General features: G+C 36.6%; 5 protein-coding genes across 5 annotated transcripts in view; 1 reads left to right on the top strand and 4 right to left on the bottom strand.

Annotated features, from left to right (window-relative positions):
• LOC127938371 (proteasome subunit alpha type-6) overlaps positions 1-25654 on the bottom strand; it is a 401218-nt gene that overhangs the window by 18339 nt on the left and 357225 nt on the right. The gene's annotated exons all lie outside the window — the stretch shown is intronic.
• zgc:153383 (uncharacterized protein LOC751751 homolog) lies at positions 4266-7526 on the bottom strand. The gene is made up of 5 exons (XM_052534956.1): positions 7380-7526; positions 6615-6797; positions 6370-6436; positions 5163-5260; positions 4266-5073 (listed from the first exon to the last, which is right to left on the bottom strand). Exons 1-5 carry the CDS (start codon positions 7446-7448, stop codon positions 4846-4848), a joined length of 645 nt encoding a protein of 214 aa, XP_052390916.1. The 5' UTR covers positions 7449-7526; the 3' UTR covers positions 4266-4845.
• LOC127938368 (uncharacterized) lies at positions 8373-11064 on the bottom strand. Its single transcript, XM_052534948.1, has 5 exons — positions 10548-11064; positions 10344-10448; positions 10110-10261; positions 9867-10008; positions 8373-9198 (listed from the first exon to the last, which is right to left on the bottom strand). The coding sequence occupies exons 1-5, from the start codon at positions 10582-10584 to the stop codon at positions 8630-8632; spliced, it is 1005 nt and encodes a 334-aa protein (XP_052390908.1). The 5' UTR covers positions 10585-11064; the 3' UTR covers positions 8373-8629.
• LOC127938362 (uncharacterized) lies at positions 12015-14910 on the bottom strand. The gene is made up of 3 exons (XM_052534939.1): positions 14760-14910; positions 13290-14576; positions 12015-13217 (listed from the first exon to the last, which is right to left on the bottom strand). Exons 1-3 carry the CDS (start codon positions 14842-14844, stop codon positions 12979-12981), a joined length of 1611 nt encoding a protein of 536 aa, XP_052390899.1. The 5' UTR covers positions 14845-14910; the 3' UTR covers positions 12015-12978.
• Positions 15699-19701, top strand: LOC127938374 (uncharacterized protein C2orf81 homolog). The gene is made up of 4 exons (XM_052534958.1): positions 15699-16017; positions 17841-18089; positions 18824-19033; positions 19120-19701. Exons 2-3 carry the CDS (start codon positions 17850-17852, stop codon positions 19013-19015), a joined length of 432 nt encoding a protein of 143 aa, XP_052390918.1. The 5' UTR covers positions 15699-16017; positions 17841-17849; the 3' UTR covers positions 19016-19033; positions 19120-19701.

Genomic DNA, 25654 nt, shown 5'->3' with positions numbered 1-25654 from the left:
TGTGTTTATAATTAAATAATTTGTAGATGATGATTTAAACACAAGTTAGAGAAGTGTAGAGTATTCTTGTTGTTTGTTGGTCTCTGATCACAAATGGAGACATGGTTTTATGTTTATTGGGCACGATATGCAATGCAATGCAACGGAATGCGTAAAAAGACAGTATAAGTCAACATAATCAGTAATTATTTCCCCACTGGATGCAACAAATGCCTAGTTTGTAATGGGTTTTATTTTATTTTATTTTTCTCTTCTAGTGATGACCGGATTTCGAACGAATCGTTCTATTTAACCGGATCCTGAGTTATTCAGTTACTCCTAACGCCCGTTTCACACATACTCCGTATGCGTTGCGTATTTTTTTACGCACCCATGTTAACGGATTCCAGCATTCACACTGCACGCGGTTGCGGTCCGTCAGTGCGTTCCAGCAGCAGTGCGTCTGCAGCAGTGCAGTGATCGTTTACGTACAGAGTCTATTTTTGCTGTGCTGCATGCGCTGAATTAAAGTGACAGCGCATTGTTCGCGGTAAAAATGAACATGGATTGATATGGAAATGCAGTCATTTCACTATAAATGTATACTAATCAAAGCCTACTGTGTTTCACACGCAACACATGGGTTTTGGCTAGATTTAAAACAAGAAAAAGAGCAACTTTAGAGAAACAAGGCAACATTATATATGCAGTCTTATAGAGGGCACACCTCGATTTTCAGGCCGATGAGCTTTGTAAAAAACGATGCGCTTCAGAAGGCGGGCATAGAGGAGAAGTAATAATGTACAGTATGTGGAAAATAATGTATTTTTGTTGAACCTTAAACCGAAATAACACATTTCATTACATCAAATACACAATGTTATTTTAACAACATCATATGACCCCTTTAAAAGCCGCATTTGACACCACAACTGCACTGGACAACATCCAGACAGCTGTTGGACATCATTGTGGGATCAGGGCAAGGATGTGAATAAAAGGAAGTTGTCCCTATAATAAAGCAGTGAGGGCTAATGGCTGTACAGAACTATTTTCAGCCCGGGAGTCTCTGCAGAGCACATTCATGTCTATTTTTCTTCTGGTTAAAAAAAAAAAAAAAAAAAAAGCCCAGACTCACCCACTTTTCTGCAGCTGTCTGACGCAAATCCATGGCGGAAAAGGTGAACAATCTCTAGTCTAGACGGATGTAACAAATAACAGAACCCCCCCTCCCCACTAGTTTAGAAACAAATCTTTGTGAAGGGTACAATAACAGGGGACGATGGATGTGGTGTGACCTATTTTTGGAAGTCACTAGCTGTGGCATGCATTCAGGGCACCAAATACATGTATGTTTAATGAAGTAAACCACAAGTGAAACCAGAAGCTCTATTTAAACACCCGAAGCACGAAAAGGGACGGTTGAGTATGGTAGAAAAAAAAGCATTGTTTTCCTACTGTAACAAAACACAGAGTTTCACAATAGCCGTAGCCCAGATAAACACCGCCATCAAGTGTTGCTAAATACTGTAATTAAAAGATTTGTGTAATCTGGGTTTTTCCCACTGATTATAAACCTGATTTATAGGCTACTGTGTGTAACTAATTAGAGGTTGACACAAAACAGTCACTAATTATATCTGCAACAGAAGCAGGAATATGATCTTAACTGCCAGTTTGAAAAATAAATTGAGACAATATGCTTTACCTCCTCCCATTACACACGTCTCTGCACCCATGTTGAATAGTCTTTTACATGTTCTACCTGAGAGGTTTAAAAAAAAAACATTTGGACGTACATCGGAACATACTGATTCTGTCACCTCTATAGTGAATGGGTGCCGTCAGAATGAGAGTCCAAACAGCTGATAAATACATCACAATAATCCAAAAGTCATCCACACCACTCCAGTTAATGAATGTTGTGCATGAGCTGCATGTTTGTAATAAACAAATTCATCTTAAAGACGTTTTTAACGTTAAAGCGTGGCATGCAGCTAAAGCACTCAATCCATGATATTTCCTTTTCCAGTGAAGTCATCTAGTCTGAATCAGGAGAGAAATATGCACGCGTTTACAAGCCAAAAGAGCCCAAGACAGTTCTAAACAAATATGTTGGTGAATTTTGATGTTCAAAGACAAAAAAAAATTGGACATCGGAGGAAGCGTTATTATGGATTATGGACTGGCATTTTGACTAGAAGCGACAGTTTTTGGGTGAACTATTCCTTTAATAGTAAAATAAACCTTCTATACAAATTTATTAGTAAATTTTATATATATATGCGTGTGTGTGTGTGTGTGTGTGTAAATGTCCACTGAACATATAGTGATATAAAAATAAGTGATGCAAGAGTTATATATATGCAGCTCTTTCTGTTCTGACAACACAGGGTCAACATTGCCATCTGCTGGCTCTTTTGAGGAACACATTTAGACCAAAATATAACTTATTAAATAACCTCAGAGTCTAACTGTTGTAGCTGATATCGTTAGCAGAAAAATAAATCTGTTTCTTTGCCATTTCAAATTTATTTCCTAATAGTCTAATTGTTGAACGTCTTTCAGCCAATCAGATGAATGATAATCTGGTTGTCATGACGAGCTGGCGCTTTGTGGCTGCTACTCTCTGTTGTGTTTTGAAAACGGCTCTTTCGATCATGATGTCACAGAACACACAGAACTGCTGGACACTGAAGAGCTAAGCCATACAGAAACAAACCCCAAACTCCTCCTAAAACATGCCATTAGTCAGATTATTATTGCTGGTATTTCCCCAAAAGATGTATGATGTTTTTTTTTTTTTTCTCAGTTTGTTGAAAAGTGCAGATTTTGTCCACTCCCTGTGTCTGGTAATTACAGAAACAACATGAGGGAAATCCACACCTTACATGTAAGATGTAAAAGTTTATACCAAATAAGGTGAGATATTGCACTTTAATGTTTAATTTTAGAGTTCTAAAGTTTTGTATGTTGTACACTTAAAACCAGCAATTGTGATTTTGAAATGTCTGAATGTTTTAAATCAATACCTATTTTTAGGCTGTCAGTAGAACTTATAATTAAGACAGTTGTTCATTTTATTTGTTTTGAATCAACAAACTGCACCACCGGAGGAAATCGTAGAACTCATAGTTAAAGGATTAGTTCTCATCTTCTACTCACCCTTGAAGCATCCGCGGTGTAGGATCCAATCAGAGTTATTTGAAAAATTGTCCTTGTTCTTCCAAGCCTGGGTGTTTGTTGTCAAGTGTTCAGAAGACGTGAAATAAAGTGTGCAAATCTGTAATAAAACATCCCTCACACGGCTTCAGGGGGTGAATAAAGCCCCCCTGTAACGAATCCATGCATTTTTGTAAGATAAATATCCAGATGGACAAATTTTCATTGAACTAACCCTTTAACACTGTTTTGTTTATCTTTGTATTGAAAGAACAAATTGCAACATTTGAATAAAGTTGGAGTCTTTGGAGTGCTTTTAAAAATTTTAGGTAAGAAAAAAATACATATTTTTAGGTTGTTAGTAGAACTCATAATTAACACTATTTGTCACTTATTTATTTGTTGCATTGAAACAACAAACTGCACCATTGGAGGCAATCGACCTGAATAATTTTTTGGATCATTTTCAATTTTACAGGTAAGGATAAGCACCTACATTTAGGTTGTTAGTAGAAAACTATTATATATATATATATATATATATATACGTATATATATATATATATATATATATATATAGTCATGAAAATAAAGAAAACTCTTTGAATGAGAAGGTGTGTCCAAACTTTTGGTCTGTACTGTATAAGAACATACACAGTACACACACATATATTATTTCAAACATATATACATCTACATTTATTTATATACATAAACTTCCCTCCATTATCAGCCATTTATTGCCATATTACATGACTCATGCGCTTGCAAAGTGAAAATATGTTTTGAGCTGTCTATTGTAATTGAACCTAATGTAGTTGAAGTAATGCTAATTTGGATCACGTCATAATGAACGTCCCTGTGTGGATGAAAACAGCCTTTCTCAGCTGAGCAGGGTTACGCTGAGGACATGCTCAACTGGCCTTCAGTACCACACTGACATCGAGACCTTTGTTGGCCAAGACAAAAGCGTATTTATCAGTGAGAGAGCACAGTTCTACCCACACAACCGACAGGCTTCCAAGAGTGAAATACAAGCACTTTCCCAGCAGTTTACTTTATAAAAATCACAGAATTCAGAAGTAGGATGAACTGCTATGAAAGGAAGACCATTGCAAATAATATTTTGTTGTATTGCGTATTTTGCATGTATTAAAATGAATGCAGTGAATCATTAGCGATGAAAAGGCATGGACACAATTATTTTATATGGCTGACCATACATAAAACTAGTATTTTATTCATGTTAAACAAATAAATTTACCCTTCTTTTTAAAAACCATTTAATGGTTCAGTATAAACAACGACAAGACAAATATCAAGCATTAGCAGTATATTAAATAAAAACTGAAAATTGAGCGTGAGGTATGTGTCCCTGCATCGATGGAAGTCCATCAGATGTTTCACAACACTAATAATAGTAATTCATACATACATACTGTACAGAGTCAATTAAAAACACACATACTGTGGAAATGTTCAGTGTAATCATGGTACTGTAGTTCCATTTTTAGACAAAGAAATTATTTTGGGTCTCACCTCCTCATTAGCACCATGATCAGTAAATATAGATTCACTGGCCCAGGATCAGTGCATTAAGACAGTCAAAGACACAAGTTAATATTCAGAAATCAGAATATTAAGTGCTTTAAGTAACACTGGCTAGTGGTTAAACCACAAATATACGACAAAATATATCTGCAGTTAAGTGCGAGTAACGAGAGCCGGGATGTGAAGGGTGTTGGGGACAACAGAACGGTGGAGGTCCAGCTCATTGGTCATCTGTACTTGAGTACTGTTGTTGTCAGGCTGCTTGGTCTTCGGATCCTCATCCTCATCTTCATCCTCATCCTCATCCTCATCAATTTGCTGCTCTTCAAACAGGTGCTCTGCCTCTTCAGAGAGCCGCATATCTTCATTTCTCTCCTCCTTCTGTGAAAAAACCAACAACAACAGCAACAAAAACATTATAATATGACAATTAGATACTGAGATAATAATCATATAAAGGACCCCCATACCTCCCTCTTTGACCGGCTGTATTCATCGATGGCATACTGATATTTAGCTGAGGTGATGCCAAAAAGTGATGCCATTCGCTCACCGATTAAATCACAAGCTGAAAGATGGGACAGGCAGAATTTGACATGTTATGAGAATTTGATTGGGAATATTTCGATGTGGCATAATAAAGCACAGTTCTGCTTTTAATTCTTGATTGATGTTTGTGTACGTGTTCATCCATTCACTGTAATGTTCTCCATTGTCTGGCTTTCCAAGGCGCTCCATATTAAAAAGCTTAGTGAATCTCTGTGGAGTTGCAGGATTGCAAATAATTGAAGAAAATCTTATGATGTGGTGCTTTGCTAAACATGAACTAAATGGTACATAAAGATAGCCACATCTATTTATATATATATGACATATATATTTAGAGCTCGAAAATGTTTCTGCTGTTTTGCATTTTTGAATAAAACATCAAAACCACCATGCCATAATCATTTAACATCATCCAACGGCCTGGGGAGGATTTCATTGCTAAGTGCACAGACACAAACATAAATATGAAAAAAAAAAAAAATTAATCCCCAGGCAGGATTATGCACATTTCTGTCATTATGCCTGTAAACAGGATGTGGATATGATTTTTTTTGGTTGTATGCACTTTTCCCCCCTAACATATACGTAGTTCTCAATAAAAAATAAAAAATAAAATAAATTGTAACATCTTGCAGTCATGTACGTGTATTTGTTTAATTTATGACTTTTTGGGTAACAAATCTGGGTAACACTTTAGAATAAGGTTCCATTAGTTAATGTTAGTTAGTTACTTTAGTTAACATGAACTAAGCAAGAACAATACCTCTACAGCATTTATTAATCTTAGTTCATGTTAATTTCATCATTTACTAATGCATTATTCCAATCTAAATTTGTGCTTCTTAACATTAGTTAATGCACTGTGAATTAACATGAACTAACAATGAATAACTGTATTTTCAAAAAATACAGTAATAAATGTATTGTTCATTGTTTGTTCATGTTAATTAATAAATTAACTAATGGACCCTTATTCTAAAGTGTTACCGTGTTCAAATCTGTCACAAAATATATCAGCAAAGAAGGCAAACATGACAGATATTTGCTTTAAAGTGCAAACAAAATACTTCTGCAATTACATTTTTAATCTGGAAACTGTTAGTCACATCAGTTTTGTCACAGACTTACCAGATATCGTGGATGTAGCTGCTCTCCACATCTGAAACCAGACATACGGGCCCCAGGTCAGCTTGGACTTAAATAGAAACAAAATAAAAATGAAGTTATATTCAAGCCTCATTCTGATTGTTTTCATTGTTAGAAAAAAAAATCTACAGTACAGGTCTGGCATGATATGAGGGAGAATAAATGATGACAGACTGGGTGAACTTTCCCTTTAAGGATCTTTATAGAATTAGTTGAAACACACATACAGTGTCTATGGAGGACAGAAGGTCTTTCTTTGTGTTCTGTGTTGTGTCTTCCTCCTCCTCATCTGTGCTGTATTCTTCCATGGTCTCTCCGCTGGAGAAATGAATAATGCGGCGTGGGGTCTTCTCTTTTCTGTCCAGATCACCAAGCTCCACACACTCATAGTCCTTCTCTTTTCCAGAGCTCTGTCCACAGGCACACACCAGATATAATAGAAATAAGCTGATCATGCACAAAATGATGGGCTTTTAAACTGGCATGAGGGAAAAAAACTGGCCTAGTGCCTTTACAAAATGAAATAAAGAGTATTTTCCAAATTACCAGAGTAAAGTTGTTGCGTCTGTTCTGTAACCATAATAAATGACTATGGGTGTGCTTAATAAAATAATAATAATAATAAAAAAATTGCATTACTTCAAAATTTTCTTAAATGTTTTATTCTTTATTAGTTCATGCCTAATACCATGTTATATTTTTATCTTCGGTAGTAATATAATAAGTTTAGGTGGAACAGAACTGTAAGTTACTATGCAGCAAACATTTAGTATGTTAAAATAAGGTGTTTAATATGTTTTATAGCGTTATGATGTCAAAGACATGTTTTATTTCATTCCTGGCACGATGTGATTGTGAATGCTTAAATACAAAATGATAACAGTACAATAAAACGGAACAGACTTTAATATTTTATTGGATTTTAAAATAAATGGAAATATTCAGGCACTTAAGGTTACGCCTGATTTAAATTGGTCAAATATCAAATTTACCTTGTCGGGGTCCATATCATGTGCCACAGTTATACTGACGCTGGATAGATAAAGCGATATTTCTGCCATCGCTTTTGTGCACAAAGTAACTCCGCTCTCCAGCGCTTACAGCATCAACCTGAACGGGGCGGAGCCACTGATGCAGCGGCCTCGGGGCGGAGCCAACGACAGATTACTGCAACCGCGCCACCTACCGTTCTGGAGCATGGTTCATTTTTATCTTACATCCATATATGTTTCTATAAAGAAATACTTTTGTGCACATAAAACGCATGATAAATGATAATACTGAACAAAACAATCTACTTAAAAAAGAAAAAAAAGTGTTTTTATTAGTGTAAAATAATAATACATAAGTCCGTTCTTTTTCATGATGTTACAAACTGTAATGATAAGACAAAGTGTATTTTTAGTCATGCGAGTTAAATTATATAGAATACATAATAAACATTCAATAACAAATCCTAATAAACTAAACCTAGAATATCCAAACAACATAGTTTAACTACGTTAACACTCCTGTAGGAATATATTCAGGGATGTAGACCAAAAAAATAAATAAAATAGCAATTTGCAGACAAAAATGCAATGCTACATTTCATACAAAAGCTAAAAAAATATCATATAATCCAGTGTCCAGGAAGCACAATACTTTGAATGCAAGTAAATTCAAACATTTTATAAAAATATAATATAAATGATGGATTCCCAGTCATAACATAGTCATTAACATTTAAATTCATGCTCAAATTAATTAAAAAAGGTCAGGTATAATGATTTCAGAATATGATTTCCAACTCCAGTGGGTTGTCTGTGCTGAAGGCTCAGTCAAGCTTAAAGACAGAATGGATTTTTTTTTAATTTATTTATACTGCACATATGTGCTACTAAGATATATATATATATATATATATATATATATATATATATATATATATATATATATATATATATATATATATATATATATAACAAATGTTTGAACACAATATTAGGATAATAATTGAAATACTCCAAATAACCCATCTCAGGTTGTATAAAGGTCTTCCAAATAAAAACACTCAACTCTGTAGCTCAGGACCATAAAACATGTCAGCATTGTGTCCTCTGTGCTTCTAGCTAAGGATTTCTATTACAACAAACAAATCCCAATTTGATTTATTTATAATGTAATTTTACCCATGTCTTTCCACAACCCAACACATCTTCAGTCAGCAAGTTGGATCCAAAACTCTTGGCTGATCTGGTGCTCAGTTTGTTGACCTTGTTTTCATTATAGTGGTGATGTTCCTCATTAGAAACAGATGTGTTGATGGCAAAGACATATCCAAAAAGTAGTCGTTTTTCTTCATTTGAGCAAAGAGTTGCTCTGTAATCTCACTATTGACTTTGTCGGCCAGCTGAGGCACGAGGGTGAGCTTCCTCAGAACATCTTCATCTTCTGTGCTGCCTTCATGAAAATGGTAACAAAGTACGTAGTGATCAGATGAACCTGTCACCGGGTGTCCATGAGGATCTGTCCCTCTCGTTTCCTCATCTAGCCAGGGCAGGGACACTTTCAGGTGTCCACACTTGGCCAGTTCTATGTTAGCTTGAGTGGGTTCAGCCAGGCGTCCTTCAAACGGAGAGATGGGTAGCTTTTCTGATGCCCTTAGATTGGTGTGTTTAGAAAGAGCCTGTCCAAAGTCATAAATGATGATATTAGGCATATGATGCCATGATAGCAACAAATCAGCAAAATCTCGATGGCTCTCAGCTTGAAAACTGCACTTTAGACTGTAAACAATTCCACAGGGGCACATAATGACTCCCCAGCCTCCTAATAAAAGATGGAAAAACAAGAGAGAGAGAGAAACAACAATAATTTAACAGGTTAAATTGAAGAAAAGGAAATCTTTCTTCAAATACTTTTATAAGGTAACAAAATATTTTGTTCTATTATTAATCAAAGAATCCTGAAAAAAAAAAAAAATCATGGTTTTTACAAAAATCTAAAATTGTAAATTTTTCTTGAGAACTATTCCAGCTTTGCCATCACAGGAATAATTTTCATAAAAAAATAAAATAAAAAAATATATATATAAAAAAATACATATTTTCAAATTTAATAATATCTCACAATATTAGTGTTTTTATTCCATTTATGATGTAGCCTTAGTGTGAATAATAGACTCAAAAACCCAAAAATCTTACTGACCCCAAACTTTTTAAAGTGTATACTTTAAAAGGTAAAAGGTGTTTTTACAAAAGTGATGAATAACTAATTCATAAATAATTTATGGGGAAATAATATTTTGAACCAACTTTGCCATGTCATTAAAAGGTCAAGAACATTTCTGTTCATGTTGTTCACACCACATACTTTGATTTGGAAGATAAACATTATTTTTTTGTATGTAAGCAGTAATTTACATATTGACATTAATCCCACAATACTACACATTTACAGGAATAGAGTTAAAACAGTAGAGTAAAAATTAAGCTCACCAGTGGCACTCCAGATTTTTGCATAGATTTTATCATATGTTTGCCTGGATTTCATTTCATCAGACAATTTAAGAAGGAGATCGCTGCGAGATCCAGTAGATTCCACAGCACATTCATGGCATAAACTTCGAATAACATCATCCTATCAAAAATAATGTTATTTTATAAATGTTAATATAAGTGCAATATATATATATATTGCACATTAACACAGATTAAAAGTGTTGTACTAATAAAGTAAACCTTCTGTTTGAAAAGTTCTTCTCTGAGTCTTTCTTCTGTAACTTTCTCAAACTCTGTGTTTAGCACAGTGTCTGAATGCCGTGTGTTTTTGCCTATCCAAGGAGCCCAAAAATGATAACTTGGTGGTACTGCAAAAAGATCATGTCTGCCATCTAAAACAGCAGAAAAAAAATAAGAAGAAGCATTCTTTCCAATAGTTTACAATATAGTGTAATAGGCACTTTATGCATGCACTTGCAACAAATCCTCGACTGATCATCTCTTTGGACAGTGACTCCCAGAACTCTTCCAGATTGACCTCCCCTTTAAAATTCCCTGGAGGTTTTTCTATGTCATTTCCTGAAAAAGTTGTTTGAGTATTTTACTACAATAAGAATAACATGCCAAAAATTATTAAAGAAATAAACAAGCCACTGAACAGCATTACAGTTTTTATACCTGATAATGGAGAAGCAGTCTGTTTGTGTACACCCATGATCACCACTGGAGGATAATCGCCACAGGTGGGGCATGAGTACTTATATTCGTGATCTGTGAGGGCTTCAAACTGCAAATATGCCAGCAGTATAGTTTCTGGAGGTGGAAACTCTATTCCTGTCGTAAGTTGTAAAAACTCAACAGCTCTGTTCACTGATGTATGGACCTAGAGAAAATATTGGTTTCGTTCTAGTTTAAATTTATACAAAATACAATTACTTATTAAAAGGGTTAACCTAAGAGTGCTTTCTAGGCCCATTTAAGTAGGACTTAAATACATGTTTACAAGGAAATTCATAACTTTTTGAAACATGGTTAAAGAGTAGTGCTATATTGTAAACTAAAATATAATTTAATTAAACTTGTATGTCAATAAACTTTGATAAACTTTAATGCATGGCAAATATATATATATTCTCGTTAGCCCGGGTAAGACACTTCTGATGTTGTATCCTTTTCAGAAGTGGCTTGGTAGCTCTTTTCCTGAAGACGTCTGAGTGTGGTGACCTCTTGATGCACTGACTCCAGCTTGTGTCCACTCCTTGTGAAGCTCTCCCAAGTTCTTGAATCGGCTTTTCCTGACAATCTTCCCAAGGCTGTCGTCATCCCTGTTGCTTGTGCATCTTTTTCAATTAATATTTTTGGAAACAGCACTCTGTGAACAGTCAGTTCTTTCAGCAATGACCTTCTGTGGCTTACCCTCCTTGTGGAGGGTGTCAATGATCATATTCTGGACAACTGTCAAGCCAGTAGTCTTTCCCATAATTGTTTTTGCATGTTCTAAACTAGCCCAAGAGGTACTCAGTATTTATACTCAAAATTAATCTAATCAAGCTCAAAATGGAATATACAATTTTTTTTGAGATACCAAATTTTTTTTTCTCCCTAAGCTGTAAATGGTAACCATCAGAATTAAAACAAAAAAAAAACCTCTTTAAATATTTCAGTTTGTGTGCAATGAATCTAGAATATAATAAAGTTAGCTTTTTATTATTTATTCAATTACACAAAATAAAGACCTTTTCCATAATATACACCTGTACTACGCACGCGCATGATGTCAGTTTCCAGTATTGGATGTTTACACGGACACAATAATGGTGCCATATTCAAAAACTTGCACTTTGAAAACCGTTTGCAAAAATATGAAACAGATTCAAGTATTTGAGCGAACTTCACAAAGAATGGACTAAGGCTGGGGTCAAGGCATCAAGAGCCATCACACACAGACGTGTCAAGGAATTTGCTGAACCACAGACAACGTCAGAGGCGTCTTACCTTTACTAAGAAGAAAAGGACTGTTGACCAGTGGTCCAAAGTCCTCTTTTCAGATGAGAGCAAGTTTTGTATTTCATTTGGAAACCAAGGGTGGAGAAGCTCATAGCCCAAGTTCCTTGAAGTTTAGTGTTAAGTTTCCACAGTCTGTGATGATTTGGGGTGCAATGTCATCTGCTGGTGTTGGTCCATGGTGTTTTTTGAAAACAAAAGTCACTGCACCAGTTTACTAATAAATTTTGGAGCACTTCATGCTTCCTTATGCTGACCAGCTTTTTGAAGATGCTGACTTCATTTTCCAGCAGGATTTGGCACCTGCCCACATTGCCGAATGCACTAAAAGTTGGTTAAATGACCATGGTGTTGGTGTGCTTGACTGGCCAGCAAACTCACCAGACCTGAACCCCAGAGAAAAACTATGGGCTATTGTCAAGAGGGAAATGAGAAACAAGAGAGCAAACAATGCAGATGAGCTGAAGGCAACTGTCAAAGAAACCTGGGCTTCCAGACCACCTCAGCAGTGCCACAAACTGATCACCTCCATGCCATGCCGAGTTGAGGCAGTAATTAAAACAAAAGGAGCCCCTACCAAGTATTGAGTGCATGTACAGTAGATGAACATACTTTCCAGAAGGCCAACAATTCACCAAATTCACTTTTATTTAATTGGTCTTAAGAAGTATTTTAATTTGTTGTGAATTGGTGGGTTTTTGTTAAATGTGAGACAAACTGTGTGCATTGCATTTATTTGATACACGACTTTCACAATTTGAATTGAATTACTGAAATGAACTTTTCCACGACATTCTAATTTATTGAGATGCACCTGTATGTTTTTTTTAAAGTCATTTTAAAGTCTATTAAAAAAAGAAAAAAATCATATTACTCAATTAGTCGACAGAATAATTGACAAATTACTCGATTCCCAAAATAACTGTTAGGGACTGACAGCCCTAGTAAATTTAACGACTTAATGAAGTGAAAAAACTATTTTAATTTGACATAAAAGGTGAAATTATCCGATATTTTAATATAAAAAATGATCATTATTTTTGCATGTTGTCTGGACCACAAAACTTTGAATTGGCTTCTTTTCCCCCAATTATAAGAAGTTTCACTAAACTGTCATTTTTAACTCGAACATTTGAATATTAAAATAATAAGATGAAAATAGTTTCAGGTCACTAACCCTCATATAATCAGACAGAAAGATTACCTGCAGAAGGTTTCTCAGGGTTAAACATAAAGATATGTCAAGGATGATGTGATCATTGAAGTTATGGAGGCGATCTTTCCACTCTTGGTAACGATAAAACATCCCACACTGCGGGCACTGCTTACAGTAGGTGGCGACATCTAACAAATAAACATCACAAAACACTGTAGCTGAATATCACACAAGCATACGGACAATATTACCTACAGTACCTTTAATAATGCACCAATTGGTCAGTATTTTGGCATTCTGTGTAATTAGCACAGGATCGCTGAGGAGCACATTCTCTGGACATTCCTGACACATAGTTTCATTTGGATAAAGGTTTTGTGGGTAATCCTTGAGTGGAGATGGTACGCGCATATCTTCTGGAAGAACAGCAGGTATCTTCTTGTTCTGAAGAATGTAATTCACAATATACTCCAGTCGCAGACCTTTCGGGGGATACACATGACTGTTTTCAGTGATGTCCTCCTCTTCTGAATGCAGCCTATAAGGCGATCCGTCAGTCCTGAAAATCTCACGTTGCGTTTGAAACAAATGCCATTTGGCGACATATTTGTGCAGACATAAACATCGCAGTTTGGTGCAAGGACAGTGCCAAGTGTCCAGTTTTGTGTTATAAACAACCATGACACGACCTAAACGGCTATAAGTCGTCACATTGGGCTCAAAAACAGAAATGAACCTTTTTTCCAATGAGATCCCAATCGAGGTGTGAACAGAAAGCGGTACGCAGCTACTATTGGTAAGCTGCTGCAGAGCAAGGCATTCTTTTTTCTTTTTCTGGCTGAACCATTTTCCTCTGACCATCTCTGTTAAAACGTCTTCCTCCAGCAAGACTTGTTCAACCAAAGACTTGCAAAAGCTCGCTGCACTGATATGCATGCACTGGTACGATGTAATGCCGCTCCTCTGCGCGACATCTATGTTAATCTGGCATTCTTTCGATTCGCAGAGGACTCTGCTGTTTTCGCCCAATGTCTGGCATTGTACGTGAAGTGGGACGACGTGGCCTTTCACGACTTTGAGAACCACGAATATCCCATTTATCTCATCTATACATTGGCTTGTAAGCTGAAATGTCTCACCAATGTCTAATTCAGACTGATCTGCGTGTTTGCGCTCCATGTGTTTTACTAGGTTGTTTTTATTGATGAGCACATTGCACGATGGACAATTTTTTTTAATAACAGGCTGTACGCGAAATTTTCCTGTCGCGGTGGGTGAAGGAGTGTCTGTGATTGTCAATGCACTCATATCTGTACTGGAGGTTGACGGTGTGTATGTGACTGAAGAAACTGTCTGTGCTGTATCGATGATTGATGGTGTGTTGGTGCTTGACAGCATTTTTGTGGCTGATTCTGAGTTTGGATTATGCTTACAGACTTGTAAATGATTTTTAAAATCATCTCTCCTAAGAATTGTTGTTGGACAGTACATACAGTGGTAATGGAGTGATGCTCTACAGCCCAGTCCACATCTGTGAATAGTGAAATCTAAAAAAAAAAAAAAATCTGTATATTAGTCAAATATATTTATGCTACACATAATATACATAATAAAGATGTGTGTGTGTGTGTGTGTGTGTGTATGTATGTATATATATATATATATATATATATATATATATATATATATATATATATATATATATATATAATAAAAGAAAATGTTTAAACCTCCATGGACAACTGTTTTGTTAAGGTGGCATTGCAAGTGCAACTTGACTTTCTTGACTTTGCAGGGCTTAAATATACTGGCCATACAAAGGGGACAGTGAAAATTGTGGCAGCATTTTGTGCATTTCTCCAACTGAGGAAACTTTTGACCTTTCTGAATGGTAATATGTCTCTGAAAAGAAGAAAAAGAAAAAAAAAAGATGACTTACATATTGAATTTATGCTTTTATTCAGATCTAAACAATACACATACATAGATCACATCAATTATGGTAAACAGAAGCCAAGGTGTAATTGTGTCACACTGGAGAATATAACCTAAATAAAATTGTTTGTTACATACAGTGTTTCTTCAGAAGACTTAAATCACTCGAATCGTATTACTTTTACTTTTATTTGCTTTTTTAATTTTAATTTTTATTACGCTTATTAATTTAATTAATATAATTAAATGCCACAAAAAACTCAAGCTTTGTTAAAAATAACTTCATCTGTTTTAGATATATCAGCTAGTGATTGATGTTTACCTCGTAACTATGCAACTACTAAGGAAAAGACGTTACGGTTTCATTCAGTTGGTTACTTTGTTTACTTGGATAACTTTAATTTTACGTTTTCTTTTCTTCTTCTTCTATTATTATAATCTTTTCGTTGTTGTTATGTTTCTCCACATATATTTCAAGCTCTGGCAAAATAGTATGTTTTACATTCATGCCAATAAAGCAATTCTGAATTGAATTAAACTGAATTGAGAGAGAGAGAGAGAGAGAGAGAGAGAGAGAGATTGCGTCTTCAGAAGGCAACCCGGAGTCAATAAGCTTGAAATAATACATTTAGGTGAGTTACAGGACCTGCAACCAAGCGTATGCAGCGTTACCACTTAACGTTACATATAATGTAGAATTCATTTTCGTCTTTTTGCAGTGCTCGCATAGAAATCAACACCTAACGTTAGCCGCACTCTTCAGGCCACCTTTTCCAGCAAACCCGGATGTTTTGGTGCTGGTGTTCACCGATAATGTTTAAATGAATAAAACATCATAAAAGCACCAACTTACCGTTGTTGTCTCCGCCATAATTCTGCACTATTTCTCTCTGAGCTGTTGCACTGTACGGAAACTGCTGGCCCAGTCCTACTGTCCTGAAATTGCTGCAAAATGGCTGCAGTATTTCGTCCTTTCCGGTGCCTTCGTGCTCAGAAGCGCCTGGCTGCTCGGCAACCAGAATCCGAAGTCAACAACAGAAGCCGGGCATACAGGTGAGTGTTTTGTGTCTTCTTTAATGTACCGAAGAAAAGTTTTTCTTTATTTCAATCATTAACTGTATAACACCAGATTGACTCGTTTGTGAAAAAGAAGTGTGCTTAACTGTATTGTGTGCACTTTTTTTTTAGTGTATTTCAAACAGGGACGTACAGAGAGTTAATCAGGGGCAGGGGCACAAATGTAAAATATGGGAAATGTGTGTGTGTGTGTGTGTGTGTATATAATTTATTTATTTTATTTTTATTTTTGCAAGAACTCCTTTATGCTCATCAAGCCTGCGTTTATTTAATCAAAATTTTAAAATGCTTATTTATTAATGTTGGGAACATGATTTTTTTTTTCACGATTTTTTGATGAATAAAAAAGCAAAAAAAGAACAGCATTTATTTAACATACCTTTTGTGACAAAATATTCAAAAGCTTGAGGTCAGTATTTTTTGTATTATTTTTTTAAACAAAAATATGTTTATTTTTTATTCAGAAATGAGTTGTAGAAACAGGGATAGCAAAAATCTATATTGTTAAAAACATTTCTATTTTGAATAAATGCTGTTCTTTTTAACTTTTTATTTATTAGTGAACATCACGAAAGTATGACAGGCTCCAATAAATAATAATAATAAAAATCTTAAGCAGCACAACTGTTTTCAACATTGACAATTAATCTGCATATTAAAATGATTTCTGAAGGATCGTCTACTGAAAACTGGAGCAATGATGCTGAAAACTCAGCTTTGCATTGCAGAAATTAATTATATATATTTTTAAAGAATATTAAAATAGAAAAACATTATTTTAAATTGTAATAATATTTCACATTATTATTTTTTATGATTTATTATTGATCAAATAAATGCAGGCTTGATGAGCATAAGACACCCTCATAATGCTGCATAATTATAAAAAATGGTAATATAATAAAATCCTTTCGTGTCACCATTTCGCCAGCTGAAACTTTACAAAATAGGCCTGTAGATGGCACTAATAAACTGGTTGTTTCATGAAATAGTAAACGGTGTAGGGCAGGCTATCATACAAAAAATATACAGGTGCATCTAAAAAAATTAGAATATCATGGAAAATTTAATTAAAAAAAAGCTAACTTTCTTATGTTCTAGATTGATTGCACACAAACTGAAATATTTTTTTTCTTTTAATTCTGATGGTAACAACCTACAGCTTAGGCAAATACTGAAAATGAATTTTCCATTTTGAGCGTGATTAGTTTAATTAATTTTGAGTATAAATACTGGGTACCTCTTGGGATAGTTTAGAACATGCAACCACAATTATGGGGAAGACTACTAACTTGACAGTAATCCACAAGACGATAATTGAGACCCTCCACAAGGAGGGTAAGCCACAGAAGGTCAGTGCTGTAAAAGCTGGTTGTTCAGAGTGCTGTATCAAAATATGTTAATAGAAAGTTGACTGGAAGGAAAAAAGTGTGGAAGGAAAAGGTACACAAGCAACAGGCATGACCGCAGCCTATTCAAGAACTTGAATATCAAAACAACCTGGGCTTCAATAACGCCTCAGCGTTATTTACATATACAATTACATATAATTTTAAAAAGACTCAAAACTGACACAGTTACTGAGATACAGGCTATCCATTTTGACAGCAAGTGATAACTAATAATAACTCATCTTTAATTTATATATTCAATTGTAGTACATTAAGATGTTAGCTTAGGCAGTTACATGTATCCTGTTCCTAAAGTGAGCTTAGAGACTGCATTTTTGTTGTTGTTGTTGTCCTGTTCCTCTGCCTCTGTCCCCATAGTTATTGTAATTAATTTTTTTTCCCCGAGAGGTGAAAGTCATGCGTCGCTCAGCTGCCAAATCACGGGCCGATAAAAGCCGCACCGATTCTGTCCCAGTTAATGCTGCCCCAGCGATCCAGCCCATTGAGACAGTGGACATTGTCCCGGGCCGCCTTACCGAGTCCAGCTGGACCAGCATGATCTCCCAGGAGGAGGGTGAGGAGGTGGTGGCAGACATTATAGCAGAACTGATGGAAGGAGTGATGGACAGATGCTATCAGCTGTATCTAAAAAGACAGGTGAGTGGCAAATTGATCTAATTATAAGTTTAAGAGTGTACAATGTTTAATCATATTCCAGACAATGTGATTTAAGTATCATTAAGATACTATTAGGGCTTGTCAATATTTTTAATTATTTAGAATTTTCATTTTAGTTAACGTTTTAGTAATTTTTGTTGCATGTTTTTGTCAGTTTTATTATTATTATTATTATTAAAAAAAAGTCTACATATTAGTCATTTTCATTTCAGTTTGAGTTATTTTAGTACGTCATTATAGCTCCATATTCAAATTTTGACAGGAATGAAAACAAGACTGAAAAGAAATAGGACATTGTTCAATGGACTTTACTGTTGTGTATCAAGATAATAAAACGGATGAAACATCTTTCCAAAAGACTACCAGAAAAAAAACGCATGCCATTATAAAACCTTAAGTCTATCTCTCACAGCATTGTTTTCATCCTTGTAAAATTTTATATGCAGTCTAACCTAATTGAGGTCTTTATATGAATAGCTTATTTACATTCTCAGAAATAAATGTATGCATTTAGCAGACTCTTTTATCCAAAGCGACTTACAGTGCATTCAGGCTATCAGTTTTTACCTATCATGTGTTCCCGGGGAATCGAACCCCCATCCTTGCGCTTGATAGTGCAGTGCTCTACCAATTGAGCTACAGGAACACTATAATACACTGTAAATCAAAGTAACATAACATAGCTCATACATACACTTCCTGCCCTCAACCAGTTGATACCCTTCTCGGTTTGGTGGGCACAAAATAACCTGGTGGAGACGCTAGAATGTCTTCTCCTGAGGAGAGATGAAGGGGATGATCCAGAAAATGGACTCTTTTGGCAAGAGGATCAAGAACCTCAGCCCTGTGCGATTGATTCCTGGGCTGAAGGATGTGTTCCTGTGCTTCATGCTGCTCAGGAATAGCACAACGCTTTATCACAGGTAGGGGTCGGGGCAGTGAAATGATCTGAATTTGACTTTCAAACACCCATCCTTTAGAATGACTTTCTTAACTTGTTATATTTTAGGTTTATATGGCATTCAGACATCCTGAAGTGAAAGGGCTGCTGGACCATACAGAGGTTTGATATGTCTAACCCAAAATCCTGTTGCACACAAATTGACTGTTCATAATGTCTCAACAGAACTACACCAACTCCAACCTGCTTCGGCTCAATCCCAGTAGAGCGATGATCCTGAATTATTCACGAAAACTCAAGAAAGTCTGACTTCATTAAAACTCCACACATAAGGAACTCCAAGGAAGCAAATCTCTGATCCTCTAGGGGTGTAATTGCCTCTGTTGCTCGCCAAGTGTAGTCCTACTTCAAATATTTTCATTTGACTCTCTCAGCCTCAAAACACAGACTATTTAGGCCTGCAGGTGAGGAAACAGTGATGCTATGAGATCCAAAAACTCATGGACTAATGTTGTAGCCTTTAGAGCACAGCTAGTAACAGACCAGAACAGTGTGAACCATGACTGGAAAAAAATAGCAGCTTTAGGTTCCTGCTGCATACAGTGCTGAGACATTTTTTACTGCGCTCTTTTTGCATTGAGTAAATCAATGCCTTGTCTGCATTTTTCTCTGACTGTTGTTGTAATAAAGATTTTGACTTAAGTCATCTTAGATGTCTATCTGTTATAGTGATTCTTGTTTTTGTCCAATAATGTTTATGCAGCCAGATAGGGTAGTATTTACTAGCTGGGGAACACTGGACCACATAAACCAGACAAAACTCACTGTTAAAAAATTAAATAAATAAATAGAGTAAATGTACTGGTAATTCTTCTGTCAGGACATTAACCCTAAAACACAATGCAATGCAGTGGAACATTCAAAATACAGGTAAAACCCTGGTTAAAAAATATGAATCTGGAAAATTCCTTCATATTACTACTGTACATTGTGCCCTCAATTCAATTTTGTCTGTAGATTATCTAATCCAGAAAAAAAACCCAAACACTCTTCTGTTTTAAGAGCAATTCTGTATCCGTTTCCATTCATGATATTAAAGTGGACAGGTTATGAAATCAACTGGGACAACAGTTGTCATGGGAACCTCACTGAAAATAAGTCACTGTGGTTTTAAGGTGTTTTTATTTGCAGACTTCTATATAGATAAAAATATCATCAGGGACTGATGAATATTGAGTAAACAAAATCATATTTATTACATCTGAACACTTATGGACTTCTTAAAACCCATTTAAGATGTGGTGAACTAAGCAAAATGATGTCCTTTAAAAAGGGAGGTGAAGCAGTCAAGCAAGTGTACATTATTGACTTCCACTTTAATTAAAACATATATAAGAAACCCGATTAATGCAACCGTTTTAAATAAGGTTTTATTTCTCTATAACTTTTAGAGCAAAGGCACCATCATCTTGCAAATCCACAGCGTGTGACGTCTCGGGGGTGGTTTGCTCCATTGGCCAGTGCTTTAATATAAACACATCTTTACTTTTAGAATGCACGCTTGTTTTGAAATTGAGAAATGCAAATTTAAAAGGACTGTTGAGCCCATAATAAGTCTCACTGCTTATGCATTTCAGCCGATGGGCAAGGGGACTGAGCATTACTACCATTACAGGTGGAGGAAATCCTGAACCCACTGGTTTGGGGTGAAGAATGGGTCGGAAACAACATGTTTATGTGAGGTTTATGTGTTTATGTGGATACTCGTCAAGACATTGATTCTGACATAATTTCTGTGTGCATTCGCTCAAGATGACATGAAAGACAACTCAGTTTTTAAATAAATCAGCTTTATCCACAATCATCCATCATTTCAACCACAAGATGTCACTGCAAAACCATAAAGTCTTCAAATGGCAACACTATGTGAGAGTTTTAAACGGAGTACTTGGAAACTTGTTTCAAAATGCACATTAGTTCAGCTGTGGAAAAACAACCTCTTGATTTTTAACTGTATGATCATTTTATACCTGACTGAATGACACAAACTGTCTGGTTTCTAAATGGAGCCAGGTTGTTTTAACATTTGCACAAAACAACAACATCAGTATGAATGCTGTAAGATCATGAATATTCATGTGACTAATGGCCTGTGGGAACTGGAATGGTCTTGGAAATGGAAACTTTCGGTTGGAAAAACATAACCGACTTTTCTTTACAGCGATTAAGGATTAAGCGATTTTATTTTATTCTTTAAAGCATGGCTGCTGGATTGAGCTAGTTTAAGCTGGTACATACCTAACCAGCATATGCTGTTTTTTTTTTTCAGCAGGGATATAATCACTGCTAGAAGCTCCTCTGCCTTTATGCTAATAGATTTAGATGCAATTTGACAAATGTATCTCAAGTCTATATTAACACACATACCTAGAATGAAATGGTAGAAAAGTTCCAGCCAAAATAATCTGAAGGGGCTCACAGATGCTGGTTCCACGTCAATGGAAAGGATGATGTGAGATTAGAAGGATTGTGGGTAAAATCATAATAAAAGGTATTCATGTAGACTGTGATCTCAGCACTGAGACTCCGGCTGCCAAAAATAAGGATGAAGTACAAATGTAAAATGCTTTTATGATTCCTGTGAGAGTAAAATTGGAGCTCGAGGGCCTATTAAGCTGAATTTGCAAAAGATGTCAACGACACCTTCCGCTGTTTTATTCAGTACAGAAGAATAAAAAAGACGTTCCAAAAAGTCTAAAGAGCAAGCGTGGAATACTGATGATTATATTTAAAGGTCTGTCTGCGTACAGCCATACCTGAGCTGTTCCCATCATTAAGCTCTCTCATGACCTGATTTTCCAGCTGGTTTACACTCTCGTTTCAACTCTCAGTCCTCAGTGGGACCCGAATTCTCTGGAAATGCCTTTTTCTGCACGACGGGGATCTTTTAAAAACCTCTTTCCTCGTTTTACCCCATCAAACTCTTGGACATGTGAGTTTACTAACGGTTTTTAATCAGTCTCATTTTTGATTCTCTCAGTCAGCGGGGGCTTTGAAGGACATCAAAATCAATTTTTTGATCACAGCAAAGCTTTAGACGTGTCAGTGCCAAATGACAACAGTCTCATTTTGATTTGATGCTTGCCACGCATCGTTTATCTACGATTTGGGCTCACATTTATGTTCCCAGGTGACAGATTTATAAAAAGATTTCCTTAAATCGGTGTCTTCGCCCAAAACATCATCGTGAGGCGAATGACATGTGCAGGTGGCCAAGAAGAGTCCTGCTGGTAGTGCATGACGAGGGAGACACGATGCTTATAGTGGCTTGTCACTGTTGCCATAAATAAACTATCTTTTCTCTCTGTTGACACTTTGTGGAGGTTCAGGTGCCGCCACACCACCCTTTCCAGACAACCTGACCTTCACTTCTCCCAGCTGACAAGCACAGTACGCCCCCTTTATCATTCTTCTCATGGGCACTTTTATTTGTGTGTGTCTATTTGCATTTTTTAAAGCCTGTCCAAGTCCTGTCAGTGCAACCCCCCACTGTGTCAGTCTTCACTCCCTCGAACATCTAAAAAAGGATCCGTTACCTGAGGAGCACAGCTGAAGTGACAAAACAGAGATGTCTTTCTTTTAAGAAATGCCAGCTGGTGAGCCACTTAAAAATCACTTATTTTTCTAAATGTAAGTGTATGTACAAAACATTTCTGTGATGAATTGATTACTTTTTTAGAAAGCCCTTCAACCTCCCCCCCCTGCCAAAAAATTAAATAATAAATAAAACCTCTTTCATAGTCAGACAGTTAGATGTAGCTCAATGTTAAAATGTGGAAAGTGGAAAAATGTTATAACATTGAAAATTTGAATTATTTTTGGCCATTATGGCCGCTCTGCCCACTTTTGGCTTTAAAATTGTCTTTGGAAACCAATTGGTGACGTCCATGTTTTTATACAGTCTATCAGTGCAACACATCTTCTTTGCATAGAGTTGATCAGGTTGTTGATTGTGGCCTGTTGAATGTTGGCCCGCTCCTCTTCAATGGCTGTGTGAAGTTGTTGGATATTGACAGGATATACGTCGTCATATACGACACGTCATATACGCCGATCCAGAGCATCCCAAACATGCTCACTGGGTGACATGCAAATGGGATGTTTTCAGCTTCCAGGAATTGAGTACAGATCCTTGCAACATGGGGCCTTGCATTATCATGCTGCAACATGAGGTGATGATCGTGGATGAATGACACAACATTGAGCCCCAGGATCTCTTCACGGTATCTCTGTGCATTCATTGCATAACTTCTCTAGTTATGCAAACCGATTGTTGCAGCAGCTGTCCGGGTGACTGGTCTCAGATGATCTTGGAGGTGAAGATTCTGGATGTGGAGGTCCTGGGCTGGTGTGGGTACACATGGTCTGCGATTGTAAGGCTGGGTGGATGTACTGCCAAATTCTCTGAAACTCCTTTGGAGATGGCTTATGATAGAGAAATGCAGCAACATTCAATTCACGGGCAACAGCTCTGGTGGAGATTCCTGCAGTCAGCATGCCAATTACATGCTCCCTCAAAACTTGCGACATCTGTGGCATTGTGCTGTGGCATTGTGTGATAAAACTGCACATTTTAGAGTGTCCTTTTATTGTGACCAGCCTAAGGCACATCTGTGTAATAATCATGCTGTCTAATCAGCATCTTAATATGCTACACCTGTAAGGTGGATGGACTAAGGAGAAGTGCTCACTAACACCGATTTAGACAGATTTGAGAACAATTTTTTGAGAGAAATAGGCCTTTTGTGTACATCAGGGGCGTAGCACCAAATTTTGGGCCCTGGGTACAAACCATCTTGCTGGGCCCCCGTACCAAATACCATAGTGATACCAATGGGTAGGATATTTTGAAGAAGGTCGGTAACCAAACGACTGATGGACCCCATTGACTTCCATAGTAGGAAAAAAAATACTATGGAAGTCAATGAGGACCAGCAACTGTTTAATTGCCAACCTTCTTTAAATTATCTTCTTTTGTGTTTAGCAGGAGAAAGGAAACCATACAGGTTTGGAACAACTTGAGGGAGAGTAAATGATGACAGAATTTTCATTTTTGGGTGAACTGCCCCTTTAAAGTTTAAGTGTACAATAACAATGTACCCATTTTGCTTATTTCCTCTTAACACTTAATTACTAAGTACTAAGTGTTAAAACAGGCAATTCCGCTAAAAGCTCACCTTGTCTCACTGTCACCACCACTAACCACCAAACTAGACATTCAGTCTTTACGTTTTAAAATAAGTAATTTTCAATCATTAAGATGTGCATTAAACTGATAACAATCCTGAGCGTGCGCGAGCTAATTTGCATAACAATGCGGTAAAATAGGCGCTAACGATCTGTGTTTTCACGGGTGTTAGATTTTGACAATGGAGGGAAATATACAGTGTTTTCATGTAAACTTCTGACTCTGGGGAGAACTCCTCCAAGAGTAGATATTTATGTTAAAACAATGTCAATGCTCGATTATGCATTTGGAGCTCACCTTTCTTTTAAAAAAAACTGAGTGAGCAACTGCTTGCCCTCATTTGCCTTTCTCTCTTTAATCTTCGTTTCTTTTCGTTTTTGAGCCCCTGATTTTCCTTTCTTAAGGAAAGACATGACTCTTCCCCTGTCTTCCTAGTTAATATCACGGCAGTTCTCTCTCCACCTTCAATACCACGACTTAGGTGCCCTTGAGCAAGGCATCGAACCCCCAACTGCTCCCCGGGCGCCGCAGCATAAATGGCTGCCCACTGCTCTGGGTGTGTGTTCACAGTGTGTGTGTGTGTGTGTGTGTGTTCACTGCTCTGTGTGTGTGCATTTCGGATGGGTTAAATGCAGAGCACAAATTCTGAGTATGGGTCACCATACTTGGCTGAATGAATGTCACTTCACTTCACTTCACTAACTCCAGCTCCTGTCTTATTTTACCGTCTATGCTCCTGTCTCATTAACTGTTTCACCGCTGGTCTGCAGCTGAAGCACCTGAACTGCGGGTTGTACCATTTACATTGATTCGAGAGGGGTGGTGGGGCCCTGCACAGAATGAAAATGACTTTATTATACCAAACCAGTGCCTAACTACAAGTTTAGTTTTGCACAGTAACTTTTTTATTTGTACATAAATGCTATACAAATGTTAGTGCATGTATATGTATGTTTAGAAAACTGACTTTAAAGGGCCCCCCCCTGCCTCGGGCCCTTACCCCCCCAGTCCAACGCCCCTGGTGTACATAGAAAAAGTCTTAAATATTTGACACACACACACACACACACACGCGCGCACACACACACACACACACACACATGCACACGCACTATCGGCCAAAAGTTTGGTATAATTGATATTTAACCACTAATTGCCAATTATTATTATTATTTTTAATTATTATTATTATTATTATTATTATTTTTAATTCTTTGGAAGGATGGACGCACGCTTGGACCAGTGTGCTCTTTGTTTTGCTAATAGTTTTCATATTGTGCCATGTTTTACGTCATTAAACAAAGATATTGTTACTTTATGGCTGGGTGTTGATAGCACATTGCTAGGCATTGCTAGCATGTTTTATCATGTCGCATGGCATTTCTAGCATGTAGC

This window comes from Carassius gibelio, chromosome A20 (genome assembly GCF_023724105.1).
Source record: "Carassius gibelio isolate Cgi1373 ecotype wild population from Czech Republic chromosome A20, carGib1.2-hapl.c, whole genome shotgun sequence".
NCBI lineage: Eukaryota > Metazoa > Chordata > Actinopteri > Cypriniformes > Cyprinidae > Carassius > Carassius gibelio.
Note: the sequence above shows the minus strand (reverse complement) of the source record. Positions and strands in the feature narration are given on the sequence as shown.